Source organism: Mixophyes fleayi, chromosome 7 (assembly GCF_038048845.1).
Source record: "Mixophyes fleayi isolate aMixFle1 chromosome 7, aMixFle1.hap1, whole genome shotgun sequence".
Classification (NCBI taxonomy): domain Eukaryota; kingdom Metazoa; phylum Chordata; class Amphibia; order Anura; family Limnodynastidae; genus Mixophyes; species Mixophyes fleayi.
Genome location: NC_134408.1, coordinates 93,384,461 through 93,399,972, shown reverse-complemented (window position 1 = coordinate 93,399,972; position 15,512 = coordinate 93,384,461). Strand labels below are relative to the sequence as shown.

Here is a 15,512-nt window from a genome sequence, read left to right as displayed (position 1 = left end):
ACTTTTTGTATTATTTTGATGCAATATCATTTAAGCCAGGCATTGTATATCAGGGTGCCCTGACCAGGCCTGCGGTACCTGCGGTACCACTGTGACCCCAAATTGTGACCTGATTTGATAATTACCCCACTATGTTAGTTAAGGGATAACAACTTATAATGGGCCAAAGAGAATAATATATAATGCCCCATTAGTAATACAAGTAGAAGTATGTAGCAGGGAGATAAGGTCCATGATGCTCCAGGACCAGGTGACTTTTATTCACTTGTCAGCATCCCTTGAAAAAATAAAAAAAATCCCCCTTAACTTACCTATTAATCAGCTTGTTCTCCTGTCCTCTTCTCTTCTCCAATTCTGTGCTGCTGATTGTTCTTCTCGCGCGGGTGTCTCCTCTGTGCTGCGCTCCGCAATGGATGTTGGGCGTGATAATATCACGCCCGACATTCACTGCGAGCGCCGCACGGAGGAGGAGACAAGGGATGGAGCCAGAGTACCAGCTGACGTGACCGCGTGACCGCAAGGTAAGTAGTTTCTTTTCTTTTTGCAGGATTTTTTTTTTCCATTAAGAGCCCTGCCCCCTTGCCACAACCAGAACTCCTTCTGGGCCACATTTACAGGCGTGCTGGGCCGCATGCGGCCCACGGGCTGCTGGTTGGACAACCCTGAATTAAATCATTAAGATAGGATAGAATGAGTTCACACATAAACAGGTTTCCTTACACATTCTGAAACATGTAAATGATGATTACCCATCTGAGAAGCTTAAATGTGAAAACATACCAGAGAAGGTCTCACAAATGGATATGTGGGTAAGCATGGGTACATTCTTTCCTCAGTTCAGGATCTGTTTTAGATGGATTGTGGATGGTTTATTAACTATGTACATGGATACTTTTATGTCTGTCCAAGGTCTAACAAAGAGTCACCAGAGTACCTAAAAAAATCAGTCCAACATTTTTACATTTAACATCCATGATAATATACTGAGAAAAAAGACCCATTGGATGTGTTGAAAAAATGCACTAATAACTCATTAGCAAATGATGCGCAAGAGATGTATTTGGTCTGTGTTTATTTTCCACTCTGTATCCATCTTCTGATGCCAGTGTGTAAATACCTAAAGGCTTCTGCGATTATATACATTTTTAAAAAAGATTTAGATCCCAATCACTTAAAGATGAATTATACGGAAACATTACTTGTTTAAAAACATACATTTTGAAAAATAAGACATTGTTGAAAATATATTTATCATAAAAAGTAATTCTGCTATGGTTTATGGAAGCTGGTCCATTGAGTAAAAAAAATAAAGTATTTCCTCTCCAATCTATTACAGTCAGCTGAAGCTCCCACATATTTAAGACAGTTCACTGAAGGTACAGGTCAACAAGACTGAGTTACTGTTTCATCACCTGCTCCTGTGCATGAGTCAACCAATCTACCCTACGCAGTCTGTCTTGCTGCTGTCACTGTCTGCTTGTCTAGTTAGAAAAGCACTGCCCACCTAACATGGTATCTGAAGGGGTGCAGAATGAGAATGTTCTTTGTATGAATGAATCTAGTTATGCTGCCACAAACAGATTTTGTTTTGCGAGACAAAAGCCAAGGTATGGATAACATACATTTAAGGGGACAGGAGAGTGCTGTAAAAAGTGAGTGAATCGTTCCACAGGATCTGTATGTGCTCACTCACAGCAACAAAGGAACTCTGACAGTCAGTGAGATTGGTGGACCATACCTTTTCATCCACAGGAAGCCTAGAGAGAAAATCAGAAGAGCGCTAAGAGAACCTTAATTAGTTATTTCCTGTAATAGCCTCTGGTCTCCTCTGACTGCCTTTCTGGGATGGTGGTAGATGAGCAGTCAGTCTACCAATCAATTAGAGACTGAGCCAAAAATACACTGAAACTGACTGGATACAACAGTGGTGGACATAGTCCCTTATGACTTTTATAGATAAATATTTTCTTCTTTTTAATTTTCACTTCCATGACCCTTGTGCTTCTCTTTTCATTATGGCCTGAAAAACACAGGAAAAGCACAAGAAAAGAACATCTGTGTTTGTATGCATTCAGAAAGACACCATTGAATTAATTGGAGTTATGCTTAATGCACCAAATCAAAAACACAAATTCATTTGTATGCACATATCACAGCACACCAAAATCACAATGCATCTGTGCTTGCACAGTTCAAAATGTGGAGATGACCAACTAAAGACAAAATACAAGAAGAGGACACCCCAGCAAAACGTGTTTCTGCCTGTCTCCCACTTTCAGTTAATGGAGGTCATATTTCAGACACATAAGTATATGTAATGTGATGGCACTAGATAGAAAATATGGTTTGACCCTTAGGTATGACTGTAAAAAAAAATAATTGTCATTTAGATAGTAGTAAACGAATCCTAACCTAGATACTGAAAATTGCATACAGCATATGGAACAAAGGAATATGCATCCTAATATGTAGTCTGAGAAGTTGCTTTATATGGAGTGAGGGGCTTAGGGAATACAAGCTTCTTTCGCAGAGTGTAAGCTGGCTGCGGCATTTGCTTCATTTTGGTCCCTTTATCGTTTGAATGCTCCATCTCGCTGACATCTCTGTTGACTTTTGTGAGAATGGACAAAATATCTTCACCTCTGTAAAGAAATGTGTCATAGATTATTTTGTGCAAGAAAAGAAACATGATGACAATCAGGAGAAGACATTACAAGTGTAAGTAATGTTTTGTTTTTAAGGAGTGACTGCCCATAAAAATGTAAGTTGTTTATATGAATAGCTACCAAATAACATTCACAAGCATATGGGTAAACTGGTTTCAGAAGCTCATCAGTACAGAAGGTGGAAGCTATCTCAGCAGATGTCTGGATCATGGGAAGGCATTTTCTTAAGCTACACTATATAGACAAAAGTATTTGGCCACACCTGTTAATCATTGAATTGAGGTGTTTCAATCAGATCCGTTGCCAGAGGTGTCTAAAATCAAGCACCTAGCCATGCAGTCTCCATTTGCAAACATTTGTGATACAAAATGGGTCCATCTGATTAGCAAAGTGACATCAAGCATGTTACCATGATAGGATGTCATGTTTGCAATAAAACGGTTCGTGAAATTGCATCCCCACTGGATATTCCACGGTCAACTGTAAGTGATATTATTAGAAAGTTGACCATGGGAGCGGACGACCACGTAAAATCAGAGATTTTATTGGCACGGAGATTGTGAGCCAGGCATACAAGTCCAACATCAGTGTCTGACCTCATAAATGCTCTACAGAATGAATGGGCACAAATTCCCACAGAAACACTCCAACATCTTGTAGAAAGCCTTCCAACAAGAGTGGAAGCTGTTATCGCTGCAAAAGGGGACAAACTCCATATTAAAGTATATGTATTTGAATACAATGTCATTACAGTCCCTGTTGGTGTAATGGTCAAGCGCCCCAATACTTTTGTCCATATAGTCTAGGTAACAAGTTTCTATACCATGCAATATTCTTTAAACTTCTTGGGGTGTCTTTGAAGTCTGTCAATGCACTTATTTCTCTGTACTATATATTATATATGATTACAACAATACAGAGTTCAATTAACCTATTTTTGATTAATGTCCACAATATCTTCCACTTCATCTCAAAACACTTTAGAAACATAGCTTGTCAACATCATCAAGCACACAAGGTCAATAACCCCATAATATATACTACACACAAACTACAGCATACATAAACAAGACAACGTCAACACTATACTTCCAATGGACAACAGACTATTTACCACCGTATCATTTAAGCCACTGTTACAAACACTGGACATACATGTTTTCTTAATGATCAAGGAGGCACAGGAAAAACATTTAAAATCAAACTCTTACTTGCTATCCAAAAACAAGACTGCCATTGACACAGCTTCATCTCGAATTGCAGCAAACATTACTACCAGGTGAACAAACTGAATATTCCACATACCAAATTACCAGATAATCGCACAAATAGTATCCAGTTTGTAATCTACACAAAAAACACACTAGAGATACTTCTCCTACAGCAATATATACTCATTATTTGGGATGAACGCATCATGTCTCACAAAAATGCCTTTCATTCCCTTCAACACTAAAAGACTCATACAAGACTTAACAACGATAGAAACATATTTAAACCCAATTATACGGCTTCCCCTTCAGAATATAGATATTTACAATTGTGGGATATTTAACTCCTTTTGTTGATACCAAAATAATTTGCCAATGATTTAATAGGATTATTTAAACCAGCAGCACATTATCAATAAAGAAAGGCGGAAATTTGGGGAGTAGCTGTGCAGGCATTTATTAAGCTATATGGACTTTCAAGAAAAGGAATACAACCCCTCAAATGTAAATTATGTTAAATTTGCATATCAGTGTTGCAGTAAAGGTCACAATACCATGTGACTTACAAACTCTCCAATCTCAGGAAAAAGGTGCCAAGGTATTCATCCATAAAACTACACTGAAATTGGAGAGTCATTCATGTTCTGCTTTATCCCAGGACTTGGAATTAGACTATTTTAGATGTATACATTATCTTCACTGACTGTTCTATATTGAGATATATATATATATATATATATATATATATATATATATATATATATATATATATGTACTCCCATTATGCATCAGGGCTCACCATTTGAATTGCTAAAGTAAACACCTGCAGATGCCAGTGGTGAATATATCAAGAAGCATAGGGATCCCGAGCATGGGACACTAGTTTTTTATTTAAAGTAATAGGATTCGTTTTGAATAGAATTTTGCTTTTGGTATAAAAACTCAAGGGGCCCATTTACATTTAAAAGCAAACCTTGGCTGTCTCGGAATAAATGTACTTATTTTGAACATAAATTCAGATCATACATCTAATTACATATGTATAAAAATGTATGATGTAAGTATACTACAAAAATCATAGCATTATTAAATTTTAGATCTCTGTGTTCAGCACCAATCTGTTGCGCTTGTCAATTTTTTCTACATGAAATACAATGCTTACTTTGGAACCATTTTCGTCAGGTTCTTGCAGAGTGTTTGGATGTACCATGACCCTCTTTGTGTATGACGGAATGAGTAGTAACCGTCCACTGTTGACATTCCGACCAAGAAATCTGCATGATTTGGGATGGAAGGGGCGCTTTTTTTATCGTCACTTGAAGCAGTGGCATCAGCTTCGATGTCGTGAGCCTTCTGGGAATTTTTTCCTTGACATGCTTGTATAAAAAAGAGCTTAGGTTTTCCAGCTAAAGACTTGCAACTGGAGAAATAAGATATTATGTTTTCTATATCTATAATGCCATTGTCAGTCCCGAAAACTGCTCTTGATTGTCCATGAGTCAAAATGCAGCAAACGAAGCAGTCTCTCTCAGTGTGGTCCCTTGCCTGGAAGTCCTGCATGCAGTTATGGATTTGTTGTGTGGTCAGTTCCTTATGAAGCTCCACCTCCAATTCCAGCCATGAGAACACACTTTTTAGGGACTCTGCAAGAGTGCATATAATTAAAAAAATATATAACAAAAACAACATACTAAAAGGAAAACAGCTTAACAGACAAACTTAAAACACATTTATAATATGTTTAGCGTGCTTGTTAAACAGTAAATATAAGAAATAATCGCTATTTATTTATAGCACATAATTTGCTGTTTGTAAGAACTTATTTACCTTTACACAAATAATTTCCTGGTTATTAAAGCTGTCCACATATACGCATTTCACTTTGGCTTCAGATGAACAGCCAGATCATAATTTGGTCTACAACGAACAAGATTACAGCACACACAGGTCGATGGTGTTCATCTTACAAGTATTTCCTATATTGATCAGTTCAATTTCATTGGATAATCAGTCATCATGCTAGCCATATGTGGCTATATTGAGGCATTTGGCTGCAGTCTTCTAGTCTTAAGGGTAATTTCTTGCTGTATCTTATATAGCTTTGTACATAAGGTAATGTTATGTAATCACTGGAGTTGTCTGTTATGCTGACAGCACTTGGGAGTTAAATAGCACAATGAGAGACATATAGGGGGGTATTCAATTGTTAGTGTTAACGCTAACAATTAAGCGCTCGAAAAATCTTACCGTTAATACGGTAATTACTCCAGAATTTCAGCTCGCAGCTCCAGTCCGCTGGCAGCGAGTAAGTACCGTATTAACTGTTTACGCGCGCAAAATTACCATATAATATGAAGTTTTTTTCGAGCACTCGTTTTTTTGTGTTTTAGTGCGTTAAAACTAACAATTGAATACCCCCCATACAGTCTATTAAGGAGTAAAAGGAAAAAGTTAAACTGCAACAGTGAAATCTGCAGATTACAAATAAACTGCAACAATAAAACACAATTGCACAATTTCTGGTGGGTGCACCTAGTCCTGTTTGAAGTACCCATTATTACAGTACATCTAGTAATTTTCTCACTCCACTCTCCCCCAATCTTAAATCCTTCAAACGCTCATTCAAAATTCAACGTTTCAAGCTAGCAAATCCTACTACCTCCTAACCATTCTATCCATCACCTCCTCTTCCTCGCCTGCCATCTCCATATTCTCCCAGTTGGTCCTACTCTCTCTCACCACCCCTCCCTCTAGATTGTAAGCTCTCGCAGACAGGGTCCTCTCGACCTATTGTCTCATGTCTGTCTAATTTCCCATTCCCTCTTACATCCTGTCATATCTTTCCCTGCACTCTGTGTGAGCCCCATAGCTTTACTCACACTCATCTGTGCTACTTATATGTATTACCTCATCTATTCGTTACTTGCTTCTGTATTCGGCGCTACCGAATCTGTGGCGCCTAATAAATAAATAAATAAATAATAATAATAATAATTGTGAGGCCTTAATAAATATTCCTAAGCCTATTATTACACTAAGAACTAGCAACACTACTGAGGACCTTTGTGGAAGCTGATATTTTGTAAATCAAACCAGTAGTCATGTGAATGATAAGTATCAGCTCACTAGGAATCGTGATATCACTGAACATTAGTCGTAGTGAAGTTACATTCTGAGTGAATTGATTGGATGCATTCTCCTGAACATCAGCTAACAAAATGGCTGCTTCCACTATGTGTACATGAGCAATTTAGCTGTTTTAAGGAAGTTCTCAATAGTTCTACTTTGGATTTAAGTGATAATTCACCTGATCTAATCTAAACAAAATTCATCTGTTCATGGTTTGTACTGTAGACATCAGATAACCAGTTGGATTTGCATAAAACAAAACAAAACAATTCAAATATAGTATTTCATATTAATTAAGTATGTTTTACTTTCTCTGATCTTTCAATTCTAGGTTTACATACAAAAATAAATAAATATATAAATATATAATACATGTAAATATAATAATATGGAAACACTACTTACCTTCATCTTTTTCAGTTCCTCGTCTTCGGTCACTCTTCATGAATTCTGAATTATTTATTATCAAGCAGTAGCCTCTGTGTTTTCGATTCATTGCATACATCTTCAAAACACAATACAACAAAGTAAATACTATAGAGATCATCTCATATCAAGTGTCCTATATTTCTTTTTGTGCTACATACATTAACAAAAGTTAACTTGGGATGTTTCAATTACCACGAGAGCCTGCATACCGCATCTGGAAAATGTACTGTTCAATCCTCTGTGAATTCCTCCCTCCTCTATAACTGACAGCTAAAGCCACATCACACATCTTTTAGAGCGCTGGCTCAGTAGTCTGGTGCAGAACAAAAAATATAAAGCAGAGCATATTAATTAGCTTTGCTTTGACATACCTGACCTTACTACCTTGTATGAAGGCACCCATCAGCAGCCTGTACTGAACATTTCACTTACTTTGGAGCAATATTGACTTTATAATGATGAAAGATAAAGAAGCACCAATTCATAGGTAGATTATTATGCACATGCTTCCATATGGATTAATGTCAAAGACTGGTTTCTTTACTGTTTAACTAAAAGGAACCCTGTATGTACCCTGCTAAATATTGAAACTGGTGCTCCCCAATATATAGCAATGAGAATGTGACAGCACAAAATCATTCAATGGTGTATACAGGGGGTTTCCCCTTCCAGATAACTTTATTTTTTTACTTATTCATGCCTTCTTGCACTCTTTAGTAAATACATTGATTTTCCTTTACTAGCTTCTTTCTGTGTTTTTTTATCCGTCTATTGATATCATCAAGGATAATCTTTTATTTTCATTGTCTTTCGCTGTCCTTGGGTACGGCACATAGCTGATTTCTGTATACTATTTTAATAAAGTAACTCCAATAATAAATAATTTTTGGCTAAAAAGAAGAACAGGAAGTTAGAAAGATACAGGAATATAATGTAGAATAATATTGAAACACAATCTCAGAACATCTAAGGCAGGGAAGCCATGTCCTCAGGCACAAATACTAGTTAAGTAACACCTCAAGCTACTCAACTTCACTCATCATAAGGAACCATCTTCACACACTAGGCCAGTGTTGGCTAACCTGTGACACTCAAGATGTTGTAAAATTACAAGTCCCAGCATGCTTTGCCAATATATAGCAGCTTATTGGTGGAAGGGTATGCTGGGACTTGTAGTTTTACAACACCTGGAGTGCCACAGGTTAGCCCACACTGCACTAGGCCATGCTTATACCTGCACAAATCATGTATCATGTGATTAACTAATCATATGAAAATAGGCCCATGAAGATCAACTTACTAGGCCCATGACGTTCAACTTACACTCAGCTTACTATTGAAAATAATTACATATATATGTTTGTGTATAGTTCATAGTGGTCATCATAAACATATGGGTCTTATTTAGAGGGTGACATATTTGCACCCCAAATTTACGTAGGAAAATACACACAAACGAAAAAGTGCATTTATATGCATATGGCCAGTCAGATGCATCTCAAGATGTGTCAAGCTGTAAAACACTAGTATACTGAACTATATGTATTTTTATTTATATTGTGTATTGCATGTCTACGTGTACGATTGTATCTATTTTCTATTTGTCTGTATATAAATGTATTGTTACTTGACTTAATGGAAGTTCATCTTCCAAATGAGCTTACTAAATGGTATTCATCTAGATAAACAGAAAATTGATTGATATACTACTCAACTGCCCCCTTGCATTTGGCTCTAATTTCCCTTTACTTTATCACCAGGTAAAGATAGAGAACAAAAAAATGGACACAACAGTAAATGGTCTCTTAGTAGGGAATTGGCCCTTCATGTATGGCCTGTGCATTGAGTCTAGCAAATTTGGAATTGCGCAGGATGTAGTATGATGAGTATTATGTAGGATCATTCTTTCACAAGAAAGTCATTCAACTGACACCTTGTTGATGTGGCGTAAAATGTTTTTCTGACGTTGTTTCAGAATATCACCAATATGTTCAACTGGATTCAGATCTGGTGACAGAGAAGAGCATGGCATATAGATAGCATCAGTGTAATGCTCATCTAACCATTGGGTGACCACACATGCTCTGTGGATTGGGACACTGTCACCCTGCAAGACCCCACTCCCATCAGGAAGCAAAAAATATCACACAGCAATTAGCACTGACCTTGCCTTCTAAGGGAATAAATGCACTCAAACCATGCCAGGAAAATGCACCATATAAACCACATATGCCCTTCTCTGTTTGCTGAGAAAAAGGTGAAAAATGATTCATGAGATCATATCACCTTCCTCCACTGCTTGTCTAGTTCATTATCTGCGCTGTTGCATCACTGTACTCGCAAACATGCATTGTGTGATGAGCAGTTGCACTGGAACCCGACTATGATATTTTGATCTGTTATATTTTCAACTGACCAATTTATTTTTTTAAATTAAACTGGCTGCTTGTGGCACAGGCTGGAGTTTAGTCATTTGATCTGCAATTGCTCACCAGTTTTGCATTGCTTGTCGAATTAATGCATGGATATCATGATCATGAAATATGCACCTCCACCTATTCTTTCCCTTTGCTGTTGATATTTTTCGCTCAGAGTTCCATGCTGACATCACCTTAGACACTGTTGCTCATGAAACATTAGCAAATTGAGCTTTCATAGACACTGAAGCTCCAGCCAAACTCGCCCCAACACTATTCTTTTAAAGTTACTGAGGTCTAATCTTGCAGCCAAGTTAACCACAATAATAGACAATCAGGCCAATCCAGCATGCCACACCTATATGGACTAATATGCTTGATGTTTCTCATTTGTCAAGTGTTTCCATTTTGTCCAATATCTGAATGTATCTTCCATTATTTGCCCATTATGCAATCCAAGATCATCAAACTGCAATATTGGTCCAATTTCTATGTATGTGTTAAGCATGTCTCTGCCATATTCCCTATTAATTCTTGATCAGTGATGGACATTTTATGTATACCAGCTTGATTGTAATCAAAATCTGGTCAAAGTGGAACTGCTATTGGCAATAAGTCACACTACATATTGCAGGTAAATTTAGGGGGATGCTTTTGCTGTGGGTGAAAGCATTTTTAATTCCATGTGATTCTGAAATTTATAAGACTTCATCGCTAAAAACAAAACAGTGAAACAAGTATTTTACATCAGAGGCAACAATCTATATCTGCTATATCCACAAACTGCATTCACCATTTCACTGCCTGCCCAATGTAACTTATATATCACTATTTTCTTTTGCTCCTCCAAGCTTCTATAGAGGCTTTCCTACACTCGCTTCCCACACTTCCTTTCCTCACACAATCTTTTGGGATCTCTTTTGTTCCCAACACTCCACAAAGAGTACACTTACTGATGTGCTCAATCTAAAGGCCACTACTCACATCTAATTCTCAATGAATACGTCCCTGCATCTGACAGTGTTGACCACTCACTTCTCATACAAACACTTATTCAGTTTTAATTCATCTACCTTCTCTTTGCTTCCTCTGTCAGTACGAGTATCACAAGGCTCAGTCATAGGCCCTTTGCATCTCTATTTATACCTCTTGGAAAACTAATAATTTTCCTTTTGTTTCAGTATTACCTCTATGTGGATGGAACCCAAATGTATCTATAGTCTCTGGATCTTTCACCATCTGTGTTGCCCTTTGCTACTGAATATGTTTCTGCCATTTCATCTTGAATTTCCTCTTTCCACCTCAAACTCAATCTTTCAAAAACTGAGCTGCGCTATCTTTCCACTAGACATCAGGGGTTAAATGTATGAAAGTCTGATTTCTGCAAGTCGCCGGAAATCGGCGACTTTGCAGCTAAAATTTAAAGCGGCGATGGCTTGTAAAGGCGAACTTGCCTTTACAAGCCATCGCCGCTTTAAATTTTCACTGCAAAGTCGCCGATTTCCGGCGACTTGCAGAAATCGGACTTTCATACATTTACCCCCAGAAGTTGTTGAATGAACTACAATAAACCCTATCTCTCAAGCTTACTGCCTAGGTGTCATTCGTCATTAACAACTATCCTTTGATCTCTACATCCAACCTGTCACTAGATCCTGTTATATGCCTCCAAAGAAACATCTCCAGAAAGATGCCCGTATCTCACTCAGAACACTGTAAACACTTTATTTCATGCTAAAAATTAATAATAATAACCACTATCAGCGCTCCATACATAAAACCAAAACTGCCAAACATTCAGAAGTTGGTGTACACAAACCTAATAAGCAAACTGTGAAAGAATCAAAAAATATTTAAGAATTTTAGCGCTGGATTATGTCCAAAGCTCAACTAGAAATAGACACAAATAGTAATACTTATATTGTGAAATGGAGGATGATGAAGGGAGATCTCGTATTCTCCTTGTCGAGGATATCGGTACCCCACATCAAATATGAAAGAAACAGAAAATAATAATATATAGTGTAGTATGTTCAAACACACATATGGAAAATGGGTCAGTATTTATTATCCACAGATCCAAAGCCCTCTCTGTACTATGCCCGTACTAAATTCCTATTAAATTAATACAATATCAATAGCTCTCTTTGCTTATTTCGAAGCGAATCACGCCAATCATAACCTGCACCTTGCCGACACCTCAGTGCTGTTACGCGTCTGTGGTAGTCAGTTTAATGGTACTGACTAACCCGACAAAGAAGAAGACGACAAGAGGACACCTAATGGCTAGTACAGCGACATGAAAAAAAACTACTTACCAGCATGCAGATGTCTTCATGGGACGACTCGCTGTGTTGCCGACTGTGCAAGATGACGGCATCACAAACCACGACTTGTCTTAAAGCGGCGATGGACGGACACAGCTGTCATTGATGTAATGCAAGTGTTATTTTAGGGGTTAGGGGTATTAAGGTTAATCCTAACCCCTAAAATAATACTTACATTACATCAATGACAGCTAGGTCCTTCCATTGCTGCTTTAAGACAATTTGGTACGGGCATAGTACAAAGAGGGCTTTGGATCTGTGGATAATAAATACTGACCCATTTTCCATATGTGTGTTTGAACATGCTACACTATATATTGTTATTTTCTGTTTCTTTCATATTTGATGTGGGGTACCGATATCCTCGACAAGGAGAATACGAGATCTCCTTTCATCATCCTCCATTTCACAATATAAGTATAACTTTTTGTGTCTATTTCTAGTTGAGCTTTGGACATAATCCAGTGCTAAAATTCTTGGATATTTTTTTATTCTTTCACTTTAATTCATGCTCTTATAAATCTCCTGCACTGACTATTGCAATTCTCTTATTGCTGGTCTAAACCTAACTATACATTCCTCTACAATCCATTTTGAATGCAGCAGCTAAACTAAATTTTTCTCTCCTCTCCAAACATTGTTCAACTGCTGCTCAACCAATATTACTGCTACATTGCTGTACTACTATTAGTGTATAAATAGCTCATGGTTTGTTTGTTTTTTTACACTTTTTTAAAATAGTCTTATTAAACATGAGGCTGGTATGTCAAAATGCCTTTTGCTTCAATTCATACAGCCTGTGGTGTTTTCTTATAATATATTTTCTATTTATAAGTACAGACTATCACGGGAAATGATGTACAAACATACTTAACCATGGGCATTATTTTGCAAAATGGGTATCATTCAAACCATTATAACAGTTGCTATGATACTTATACACAGTGGTCGAAGTGTAAATTTAGAAGTGGCAGTATGGAAATTTAGAAGTGGTTGTATGACAAATGGAATGCAAGTGAATGGAATTTGATAGTTTTACAATGAATGCAGTAGGAGTGGCGGTATGGCATACCACCATATACAACACAACTTCAACCACTGCTTACACCTTGAAACAAATGGGGAGATGGGGAAAACAGGATATGGGTTTGGAAGTAGGTCAAGGTGATGGGTATTGAGAGGAATAAGGAAGAGTCCAGGGGGTAAATGTATCAATCTCCGGTTTATTCAACCCGCGGGAGTTCGGCAAGATGACAGCTAAAATTTAAAGCGGCACTGCCTTGTAAAGGGAAACTTGCCTTTACAAGGCAGCGCCGCTTTAAATTTTAGCTGTCATCTCGCCGAACTCCCGCGAGTTGAACCGGAGATTGATACATTTACCCCCAGGAGGCCATGCCAAGAAAAAATCCAGATTATGTTGCCAACCCTCCACTAAGTATTGTCAGCACACCACTTGTTGTAAGAAGGAGTAGAGAACACTGTCCCTCACGTTCCAAAGAGGACGGGAGAAGGAGCCCACCAAGGATTTCACATTAACATTGTACCTATTTGACACTTTAAATTCTATCCACCTTAGCCATGGGGCAGTGAAATCCGTGTGTCTATCTATCACCAACAAAATGTTGACATCCATCGACTTATAGAAATTGATCCAATGAAACCATTCCACAATTGACGGTGGAATCTGAGACCTCCAGTGACATTTTATATGGAAAATTCAACTTTCTCATTTATAAATAGCACTGTCATGACACTTCACTACAAGGCACTATGTAGTATAGCAAACAGAACTTTTATTGTGTAACTAACCAGCACAGAATTGTTTGTATTTTTTGTTTACTGAATAGTGCATTAAACTAACCTCTATTGTTGGTTGTTCATTAAGGCTGAGGGCAGACATGTAGTTCTCAGTGTTTCCACCTTTAAGATCTGCAGGATAAACCACAAATTCATATTAATTATATTAATATATACTATATTAAAATTATGGAACCAAACAACAGGTATTTGGTGTTAAAGAACAAAACATTTTTAAGATGTGTTTCTAGAAACAACATAGTAGTGTACTTTGTGAGTGGAAAATTACTTAAGTGTCCTGAAATCTCGGATTAAACACAGAAACTTCTGAACTTGAGATGGTTCTTTGTTTATCTACATTGTTGTGAGTGGTAACAGCCATGGTGGGAACCTGTAAAAATTGAACAAAGGCTTGCCAGCTGAATATATGGTTTACTAGCAGTAAACCAACCAATGTAGCTGAAACATAGAAATGTACAAATGTTATCCCTGATAATGCTATTCACACTAATGCACCCTCACAACTGTCCCAATCTCCACTCTGAACCACATTTGCTCCTCTAGTTTCAGCTGTGCCCTCTTCCACTTAGAATGTAAGCTTTCTAATGAGCAGAGGCCTCCATACCTTTTGTTTTCATTTATTTTGTCTTCTTTGTATGTCCCTGTTTTATGTATGTACTGTTTTCCCTACTGTACGGTGCTGCAGAGCACTATGGCGCCTTACAGATCTTTGAAAATAATAATAATTATAATAATAATAATAATAATAATAATGTGACAGATATAAAGACAGCCCCAATCCCTCTAATCAATTAAGAAATAAAGGCTTCAGTGATCAGTATTTTAGTAGAAAAAAAGTGGACATACCTGGAGGTGGATTAGCCACATACTTTAACGGGAGATTTCTGGCATCTCCAGTGGCATCATGGAGTCATTAGAGGATTTTTAATTGTTTTTTACTAGACGTGTGCTGTCCCAACCTATGGAGCTAACACTGGCTTATTGGGCCTTTCTTCCTCCTCAGGGTCGCCGCCATATTCTATTTTCTGCTGCTTCATGCAGACCCACTCAAAATGGAGCGAGTGCTGCAGAAATATAGCTCCATGCTACATGACTGGTGACACTTTAACCATATTTACGCCTCAAAATGCCATATATTCAGGTCAACATTTTAACAGATGCTCAGAGTGGAAGTATAGCAAGAGGGGCACACACAACGGCAGATGTGGCAGAACAGCCCAGCAATAGGCAGCTGGGCGGGGGCAGAGGGACAATAAGTATATCATCTAGTGTCACTGGAAAATGTTTGAAATCAGCATATTATATCTGTACTAAATAAATGAATATATTCTTGTTTAACTTATGTTACATTTTTTCAAAGTCTATCGAAGAAAATTTTATCTGATTTTCCAGGACTGTATTATTTTGGTAGCAAATAGGAATACATGTTTTATTTTATGTGCATTATATATAGGTAAACATGTTTCATTATTATTCATTTACTTTTATTTGGAAGAATTAGTCAGATGTGGGCAA

At 37.5% G+C, this 15,512-nt stretch overlaps 1 protein-coding gene across 3 annotated transcripts in view; it reads right to left on the bottom strand.

Moving 5' to 3' along the window:
* Nucleotides 1-1,055: 1,055 nt before the first annotated feature.
* Nucleotides 1,056-15,512, bottom strand: part of LOC142097889 (caspase-8-like) — a 35,912-nt gene continuing 21,455 nt past the window's right edge. For all 3 annotated transcript variants that reach the window (XM_075180123.1, XM_075180124.1, XM_075180125.1), the window contains 4 exons: nt 14,041-14,108; nt 7,412-7,511; nt 5,040-5,520; nt 1,056-2,642 (listed from right to left, as the gene is read on the bottom strand). In XM_075180123.1, coding sequence (XP_075036224.1) covers nt 2,462-2,642; nt 5,040-5,520; nt 7,412-7,511; nt 14,041-14,108 — 830 coding nt within the window. In that variant the 3' untranslated portion in view covers nt 1,056-2,461. The remainder of the gene's footprint in view (nt 2,643-5,039; nt 5,521-7,411; nt 7,512-14,040; nt 14,109-15,512) is intronic.